Source organism: Mesitornis unicolor, unplaced genomic scaffold, assembly GCF_000695765.1.
Source record: "Mesitornis unicolor isolate BGI_N332 unplaced genomic scaffold, ASM69576v1 scaffold39339, whole genome shotgun sequence".
Classification (NCBI taxonomy): Eukaryota; Metazoa; Chordata; class Aves; order Mesitornithiformes; family Mesitornithidae; genus Mesitornis; species Mesitornis unicolor.
Genome location: NW_010207265.1, coordinates 57,294 through 67,392, shown reverse-complemented (window position 1 = coordinate 67,392; position 10,099 = coordinate 57,294). Strand labels below are relative to the sequence as shown.

The window sequence follows — 10,099 nt, the reverse complement described above, 5'->3', positions numbered from 1 at the left end:
CTCAGACGCCCACTGCCTCTTTAACCTTGTACTTTACAATGGGCTGCTGGGCGTCCCCTCGGGATGGGGGAGGGAGGCGTTGCTCAGAGAGCTGCATGGAAAATGCTTTGGCTTGTGTTTTGTTTTGATTTTTTTTCTTGTCATCTTTGAAATAAGTTGGTTTTGAGAAGGATGATGTTTTTTCTGTTTGTAGAACTTATACACAACACAGCGTTTCTTCTTTGAATGCAGGTGATTCACCAAATGTCCAAAAAAGCCCTGAAGAGGGGCCTGAGAAGAAAAAAGAAAAAAAATCTGAAGCCTTGAACATCCGAGGTAGAGTATGGGAGTATACTGATAATATTATATTAACTTTAAACACTTTCTGGTTTCCATTTCAGATTTTTTTGTTTTGTTTTCAAATATCAGTGAGAAAGCAAAAGCAAAAGGCCAGGTCTCTTCTATGTGTACGGACCCAGTTATTTTTAACAGAACGATTTTAGTTGTATGAAATAGCATAGATAACAACAAAATAGTGTGATGCTGAGTTGGCTCCAAGTGTGCTCACATTTTGATTTTAATTCTTTAGAATAGTGCAGCTGAACTTTTTGGAAAGGTGGCAAAGCCTCTTTCACTAAGCTCAAGATGCTGGGGGTGTTATAGGAAGGTAAAGCAGGTGGCTATGAGGCGCTACTTTGAGCATCACTGTTGTAGTAGTTGAGCAGTTTGCAACTTTTAAATTATTTTGGGCAGAAGACAAACTTCCTTTAAGTTCCAAGGTTGACAATGTTTTGTAGTCAGCATGAGGAAAAACGTGCTGAAACTGGTGCTTTAGCACAGTGTTTTTCCAGGTCCTTGAACTGTGAACCTGTCCTTGAGAGAGCCTGTGACAGGCTCAGCCCTTTTTATGTCGTAATTTGGCAGATCTCTGGGTATTTGCAGAGTGAAACTGTATAGCTGCTTCTAGGAATAAATTAACCAAGTGTCTATCTCCCTCTCTGTATAGGTGTTTGTATGCATACACGTTTACATACCTATTCTGAGCAGAGCCAGAAGCAGGTATCTTTGAGTACATTAAACTTTGAGTTTGTCCCCAAGCAAAAGGGCTGTCAGAAAGGTGGAACAGAGTGGTAGTTTCAGGCTTCTTATGGTTACCTGTCAGCATCTGATGTTCCTCCAAAGTTGTGTAAGTTGGCATCACACAAATTCAGCTTAAGAGGACGACATGACAGTCAGGCACCTAGGTGGTTTTTTTTGTGTGTCTGTATGTCTACCTGTCTTCTGAAAGTGTTTTTGAAAGTTATACAAATGTGTCTGTAAGGGAAGACATTCTGGAAATCAAACTACGTGCTAGAGCAACAACACTTCCCTGAATGTCTAGAAATTGGTGTCACAGTATATTATGGCATTACAGTGGTAAGATTATTAGAGCAGGAAAAGCAAACTGTCACTTTGAGGGATAGAGGAGAGAAGGGTAGAAAACCAATGAGGATATTTTAGAGAAGGCCTTAGTTGCTTGAATGACAGTGCTTGAAACTTTCAGAAATGTCTGAAAGTTAAGGAGTTTTGTGTCAGTTACTTTAAGATACCCGTCATCTATGATTTTTAAAAAAGGATCTTTTCCTCTAAGTCCTACTTTAATTTTCGTATGTCATTTTTGCAATATCTATTTTTATTATCCTTACAAATACTCCTTGCTTCTTTAGCCAGTGTTACAGATATGTCTTCGAAATTCTTACTGAAAATCTGTGACTTTTTTCTTTTCTGCTGTAAGTTAGTTAGATAGCTATACTTACTTCATAATCACTTGGCAAAAAAAAAATAAATATGCTTATTATAGAATTGGAGCCTCCTTGGAAAATGTGGCTGAACAAAATGGATTGGCAGAGGAATTGATTCCTTGATTCTAAAAGTGGTAGGTGCAGGAATCCAGACATTCTGCCTGACTGGATTAATTAGTGTAGTGTAATTTTATTCCTTTTATTTTGTGAGCATTTCATGAGCACATCCAACACAGGCTGTTGGAAACTATGTGCAACCTATGGTCTTACCATACTGACCTTATTTACTAAAATTTTTTTTTGTTTGTTTTATTTTATAGCCATAGCTTTTGGAGGTCTATAGGAAAACAGGTTCCTTTCTGTCGAGGTCCACATTACGTGATGTTTAACCAAGATGTACATATTAACGATGCTAATAATCTAGAATAAGCGTTTTCCAATTTCTGTATTCTCAATTCATAATTTATCAAAATTCTGGTATACTTTATTTTTTTTCCTTAATTCAAAGGAAGTCTTTCTGAAACATTCCCCTGTTCTTTTTAAGCTGTGCTCTCTAGTTAGTTGCCTTGGCAATTGCATCCTGCCTGTCCCTCTTGTTAGTCCAATAGCTGATAGCCCATGCTGAATTGGGAGTGTTTGTAAATGAAAAGGAAACACTGCAACTCTGTTAGGAGGAGTAAAGTCCTGTGGGAGTCTGCCAAATGGGGCAGGACATGCCTGACTCCAGCAGAAAGAGCTGGACTCACTGGAAGTTGGTACTTTCTTATCTGACCCAAGTGATTCAGAGGAGCTCCAGGGGTTATTGCCTTCATTTCTCACACAGAAGATCAATGTTCATGCACAGAGCTGGCAAAGAGCAGTAGCACAGGCATGGCTCTAGGTCTAATCCCATGTCCAGCATCACCAAAGAGTCAAAACTCTTTGCTGTGTTGTTAATGATTTTCCAAGGGAGCTCTTTGCAGCTTCTCCAGCGCAGAGGAAGTGATTAAATTGAAGTGAAGCTTTTGAAAGTACTTGTCATGAGGATATTAAAAGGAGATGGTCCCTTTTATTCTCACAGGCTCTGAGTAAAAAGTATTGACAAAGATTTTAACTTCATATATTTAGAGATGATACAAATTAGGCACGGATTGGAATGAAATCTGAGTCTGAACAGTAAAGACTGACAAAACTGAAGTGCCATGTGAGGAATGATGGGAAGAGGGAAGATTATCTAAAGACGTAGAAAAAAATGAGTTCTTAGATTCTTGTAACTTTATAGCAAGAAGACTGTCATTGTAGTTGAAAGGGCAGCTAAAAAAATGTTATTATAAGAGCCTGTTTAGTGTCTTTACCTTCTGTGCAAAACTATATCTATAGATGTAAAAAGTGGTACCCAGAGTTCCTCTCAATATAAAACTGTGGCATCCATGTTACTGACTCTCGAACCAGATTCTGATTTTTGTGGGGTCTAAGGGCTAGTAGTGTTGGTGGGACAAGGTTTAATATGACTAGTAACCAAGCTTGATCCAAAAATGGGAGTTTGAGGGCATATGAAGGTGTAAGAATGGGCTTAGGTTTCACTTAGGTAATTTTTCAGATTTCAACAGTGTTGTAGAAGCTGATGGAGGAAAAGAACTGTTACTGGAGGTGGCCTGTGGCTCTCTTAGCGTCCAAGGTAGAACAGATAGGTTTAGTCATCAATTTTTAATTGAGAATTGAGATGCAGTGTGCCAGGATCTCTTAATAATCTGCAGACATTTAAGCAAACACATTTTATGTTGCCATGGCATTGCAGTTGGACTGCAGTTGCTAGCATACCCTACATGTTTAATAATGCATCCCACTTAAGCAGCTGGGGTTCAGAGTCGGTATTTCCCTTGCTGTTTTGTTCTGAAAGTAGTTATTGAAAACTTTGGTTATGATGTTGGTGCTTGGTCGTTTTTCATGTCAGGTAGAACAGATTTGAAAAATGCAGCTTTACTCTCCTCCCCAAAAAATAAAAAAAGCCCTACTAATGGAAATTGTGCCATTTGTTTCAGGTGTCCTTTTGCATGTTATGGGAGATGCCCTTGGATCTGTGGTGGTGGTAGTTGCTGCTACAATCTTCCATGTACTTCCTCTGGGAAATGCTCCATGTAATTGGCAGTGCTACATCGATCCAAGCCTGACAATAATTATGGTGTTCATCATCTTGTCTTCTGCATTCCCGCTTATCAAGGAGACCTCAATTATTTTGTTGCAGATGGTTCCCAAAGGTGTTAACATGCAACTACTGAGTAAGTCAAGTTTGTTGTTGAAATGCTATTACTTTTAATGATATATTTCAATGCATATGTTATTTCTGGAATGACATGTCTGGATTATTTACTCATAATAGCTCTAAATGCTCAAGAACCGTGAGAAATAGTCACATGCCTGTGTCCTAGCAACATGACTCAAATCTCTCTGGATTAGTTAAAGCATGCATTTTGAGAATGTGGTACTCCAACAATACATCAAAAATACCAGGTCTTGAGCTGTTAATGCTTTGTGTGGGGTGTTTGTGAAAGAAACAACATTGAATGACAGTATTTCTCAAGCTTGCAGTGGCTTTTTCCAAAAGGCTCCCAAAATGGTTTAGAAATTTCTGTTAAGGCTGGTTAATTTTGTAGCTCTCTGGCGTTGTTCACACTGTTTAATTGTGGGGTAGCACTACTTATTTCTGGAATTCCACCACGCTCATGGCTTAAACCAGAAGATGTGGGGTTTTGGCCAGGGAAGTGGTGCTCTAATGCTACTTCAGTGAATGGCTGGTAACTTGCCATTAGGGAGCCCGAGGGACAGGGTGAACCCAAAAGGAAGGGTGGCTTGCTCATGTGGTCACCTGGAGGCTGGACCAAAGGCAGCTGTGAGTAGATGTATTTTACTAAGTATAGCTCTTTTAAAAAGGTAATTTGATGACTGCTGCTTTTGGGTAAGGCTCTTAATGGGAAAGCTGGTAATCACCCAATACACCAAAGCCTCTAATGTCTTTCTCTTATGTCTTCCAGCTGACAGACTAGCTCGCATACCAGGGGTTAGCAGCCTTCATGAGGTGCATGTCTGGGAGCTTGCAGGTGGGAAGAATATTGCTACTCTTCATATCAAGTGCCAAAACCCTACTGATTACCAGGATGCTGCTTATAAAATACGGAAAGTTTTCCACGAAGCAGGGATCCATTCTGTGACCATTCAGCCTGAGTACATTGACCACAAGACCTCCCAGCTACTGTGCAGCTCTCCCTGCATCTCAAAAGCTTGTGACTCTCAGCTGTGCTGCAGCCAGCGGGAGCCCCCCCTGGCTAAAACTAATGGCTACACTGAGAAAAACGATAGTGGCCTTTCTGCACTGCATAAAGACAATGGTTCAAGTAAAAATGACATTGAAATCCCTATTGAGTACCCAGTGGCAGAAGATAGCATTAAAAATGTGAAAAATTGTGGCATGGCTGATGACAAATCACAGTTGAGCAGTACACGACTTTAGGCAGTTCCCTCTATTCTGCTGTGTTTTCATAGAACAAATGTATCTTGGCCGGGAAGGGGGTCATTGGTGGTTGTAGCTGAAGTTGACCTGGCAAAAGGATTTCTGTGCTTTAGCTGTAAACCAAAATACACCTAAAACCCCCTTGTATCTGAAGTAAGGATTAATATTTCCATGAAGGGTGTTGCATTCATCTAAGACTTTTCTGGTACAGTCTAACTCAGTTCCTTACCAAACTGCGTGTGAGTTTCTGTTAGAGTGGGTGAGGTGTGTTACTGTCTGCACTGATGCTTGCAGTTCATGGCCAGTGGGACTGGGAGTGAAACTCTGGCCTTTTCTGCTGAAGTGAACCGTTTCCTGAAAGCCCTGTGGCCAATTGATTGTACTGGGCTGAAGTACTGTATATTTATAAAGGACTTCAGTAGGGGTGCTTTACTGATCCTTAAAACCCATTTTTGCATAGACAGTTCATGTTTAACAGTAATGCATGTGCTTCTGGCCAGTGGGGTTTGTGAATGAAATTAAGAGTGTCTAAAGAGGAGGGGAAGCACTCGGGAATTTTGACTTGCGTTGTTTTTTTGATTGACTCCTGTATTTAGGGACAGAGCGGAAGTGGTCTTGCTTCTCCACTTGTAATACTGGAGTCTTAGCCTAATCACAGATAAGTATGGTAAAGAATAGACTTCTTGTCATGAAAGCAAAAAAATCCTTACTAACATTGTCTGTACTGTTTTTAGCAACTGGAAATGGAGGCAGTAATCCAATTAACTTTTATCTTGTTTGCTGTTTTGATTGTACAACTCAGTCTCTTTTTTTTTTTCTCCTGACAACAGAAGTTGTAATAGCCACAGTCTTAATTCATCATTGTGTGGGATGATTGCAGTATCTTTAACACTGAGTGTCTGTCATTATTCATGCTGAATAAATAAGTAAATGTGTTTATTATGAACAGTTAAAATTCTATAATTCTATTATTAAGACACGATTTATTATTGTATTAATTATGAAAGTCCCTTCAAAGTTTTATACACAGTGTTATCACTTAGAGGGAGCTTTAAAAATACAGGGGGTTTTTCCTGGTTTAGTCTCTATTTCTTACTGATTTAGTTTAAAGGTCTAAGTCTTCCCTTCTGCTTTGCCCCTCCTCCCCTTGCCCAAAGGTGTATTTCTAAGTGTATTTAGGGAAGCAGTTCCTTTATCTCTTTGCTGCTTGCCATTTTTTGAGGCATGCAAGGGTGCTCAAAGGAAAACAAGATGATGTGCCTGTCACCAGTGCTGGATTTAGGTCAGGTCTGTTCTCCAGGTTTCTTGGAGAGGAGACCCACTACCTGATCCATGCTGAGTGTAGTGCTTAGCCTCACTGGCTACATATATCAAATTTAGAAGCTTTCACAGAATCACAGAATCACAGAACGTTAGGGATTGGAAGGGACCTCAAAAGATCATCTAGTCCAATCCCCCTGCCGGAGCAGGAACACCTAGATGAGGTTGCATTTTACTGTCAAAAGCAGCCTTTCAAATGGTCTGTGTGGCCTGGGCAGGCTATTATATTCATTTATTCCTGGGGACACCGGTGTAAAATAGTGGTGTCTTTACCACAGCGACACTTTAGTAGGAAGGGCAAATTGATTTCCTGCCTGGGCTGGGGAAATACCAGGACCTCCTTGTAAGGCCAGCTTGAAAGCAGTCAACTCATTAATAAGGATAATTACATTAAGTAAATGAAAATTAAAACACACAGCAGGATATTTTGCTTCTTGGAAAATGGTATTTACTGAAACAGTGATTGCAGTCTACGTAGCACGTTTCTGGATTTGTAGTTACCACTTTTGAACAGATTCTTGGGTGAATTAATATATTTTATGGCCTTGTAGTTTTTATTGCATATATTAAACTATATGTTAGTATCATTAAAAGCTTGATCCTCCAATCTGTTTGATTCTGTTGGTGGCAGCAGAGGTGAAAGCAGCAGGGTTTTCCTTGGCGTTGTTGCATGCAATAATGTAAATTGGGAAACATTTTAAGAATTGTTCTGTCTTCTGATAGTGTGTGGCATAAAGTGAGACAGCCCTTTCTTCTGTTCTTTTTGTCCTTCTTTTAATCTGTGGTGATGTTTGATTGTTGGGTTTTAGATGTAAATAACAAATATATTTGTAGATTTTTTGAAAACTGGAATAGAAGGCTCCCAAAATAACAACAAAGTCTTTTGGAGAACTTGCCTCCCAGATATCCTCTAAAACAAGCACCCTTTCATGATTATGCATTTGTGTCTTAAATCAGGTAATCTTTTAATGTACACATCTTATTAAATGGTTGAAAAACGGAATTGGCGGTATTGCTTGCTCTGGAGTTAGAAAAAACTAGCATGTGTAGCATTGGGGCATTTGACAGAATGCACCACCTTTTTCTTTATCCTTCCAGTGTTTGTTAAAGCTGTGGTTATCTATTTTTTAAGTTTTTAGAAATGCTGTAGCCTGAAAATACAATGAAGTAACATTGTTAAACTTTTTTTTATTATCTGGTTGAATGTACTGTAGTTGTTGCCTGTGAATAAGTGGGAAAATACCAGGGATTATAGAAATCTTCAGGTCTAGAAAACAGCTATATTATTGACGAGGTGAACCTTGCATTTTCTGTGTAGGGACTTTCAGGGTATCCAGCTAAGGCTTCTGACCCAGTATCCTTGCCTTCCTATGAGTCCTGGTACAACACATTTTTCTCCTCTGTTTAAAGTGAGTCACAACTAGGACTTACTGATGGCTCCTCTCTACTTCTGTAGAAGACTTCATTCCAGTCAGTGTGTGTTTTGTGTTGGCTTATTTACCTTCAGTTCTTGACATATCTCTTCTCATTCTCTTGCAAGTATGCTTACCTCATTTTGAAATACATTATATTTCAGTATTTGCCCTTATCTATGAGCACTTGTTCTAAATTCAGTTTTGTAGTGTACCTTGTTGTCTTCAATTACTCCCTTCTGATTGCACCATTATCGCATTCAGGTTCTCTTGCAGTGGCTGCCCCTATTTGTTCATTGCTGTCTGTAGCAAAGAAAATCTGGTTAAGACAAAAGAGATTTTCAGTTTTCCAGCTTACATGGGCCTCTGATCCATAACCAGTCATACACGTGGCCTAGCTGTATCACAGCAAAACATTTGCTAGCCTTGGCAGATAATTTATTCCAGATTTCACTTGGTTTAGAACTAAGATGGCATTGAATGCAAAAGGAACTTACTGGCCTTAATCAGTTGTGGGCCTTTTCTTAAAGTGAATCCAATTTTTAAATTTTTTGCTGCCTTTTCATATGTGCCAAATGTGCCAGTTTTATTGATAACGTTTCCTTCTCCTGTAACTTTCTAAATGGAGATCTTGCTTTTGCAATTCTATGTAAAGAAAAATAACTGATGCTGCTTTTGGGAGTATTGCCTTTGTTTTACCAAGTTTTCAGTTGACTTTCTTTTCCTTGTGCTCTTTGAGATACTTACTTGAACTTCTAGTGCAAGTGGTTTTTTCCCTTAATATTTTCCCTATTCTTTGTCTCTTCAATAAAAGCAGTATGGGTTTGCTAGCCTTCTGGTCATGGTGATGTACCTGTAATACAGTTTAGAAATACCTCTTTGATATACTGGTTTAATTTTTGCACTCCATTTTATTAAAATTCACCTGCTTTCTATTTATGCATTGTGATACATTTTGCTATTGCAAACCACTTTCTGACCTCATTTAGTTCTTCCTGGTCTTTCCCCCTCCCCTTTGTGAGTATAATGCTTGCCATCCTGAGTGCTCCCTTTTATTCTGAACTTTGAAGGGAATGTGCCAGTGTCCATATTTTTCCAAAGTGAAGTTCACCACCCAAGGTCTATGGATGGCTTGATGTGAGGTACTTCAAGGCGTGTTTTATGTCCTGTGATCTGTGGTGAAGTGTTGTCTAAGTAGACATCCTGAGATGTAAATATACACACTTACATATATTTAAATTCTTTATGAACACTCCACCTGAACCACCTTCTTAAACAAAGTTGGTTTCTAAACCTGAGAAGTTATAATGAAATCAGTAGAGTTCATTAGTCATTCATTAACACCTTAGGGGAAAGCTTGCATCACTAACTGGAAAGCAGGTAAAAGGGAAGTTTCTGAAAAGATAATCCAAAAGCTGTGAAGATTTCTATAGGTTCTATTACTTACTCTGCTGTACAGTGGAAGCACTTTCTATGTTAAGTACTTTATTTGAACAGTGATACCTTGATAAGAGGATGTCACTGTATAAGATTGTTACATTTATGGAGTTGTGTTGCTTAAAAGTTTCTTGCAGTTATTCTGTTCATTATGTGATATAAATAATGTGCCAAAATCTAATTTTCATGATTGCTGAATCAATGAATTGTAAATCTCACTGTTGTTTTATTAACTATTAGTGAAAAATTACTTAAAATTTTATGTACAGTTATATTTTTTTCAAAATGAAAATTCAATGTCTTGTAAATAAAGTGTATTTTTAAATAAACCAGATGTTTTGAGCTTGATGTCTGTTAGCAATAGAAAGCTTGTGTCAGTTTAGGTAATTTTAAGACCTTTAACCTGTGAGCTTGTTAATGCTGCAAATTTTGTTACATATTTGGAAGTAAAGGGGACAGACACTCAAAACCTTTTCCTCTGCAAGCAGCCTAGTGTTTCCTAACCTGGGAGTGAATTTAGAGCCCATAACTCTGGGGTACCAGACAAGGATCCTGTCTGCAACCAGATGGGCTTTTCGCAGAATGCAGTTGCTTTGTCGCTGCTTGGTTCTGCCTGCTCATTTGGTGTTTAACTTCTATGCAGCAGCTCTCCTGCCTTCTCTGTCTTCAGATACGCATCTCTG

General features: G+C 38.9%; 1 protein-coding gene across 1 annotated transcript; it reads left to right on the top strand.

Annotated features, from left to right (window-relative positions):
- Positions 1-231: 231 nt before the first annotated feature.
- On the top strand, positions 232-5,247 carry SLC30A10 (solute carrier family 30, member 10; the record flags this gene model as incomplete). The annotated part of the gene is made up of 3 exons (XM_010192070.1): positions 232-315; positions 3,782-4,018; positions 4,772-5,247. Coding segments are annotated over 3 exons (797 nt in total), but the record flags the coding sequence as incomplete, so codon positions are not given.
- Between the last annotated feature and the right edge of the window lie 4,852 nt (positions 5,248-10,099).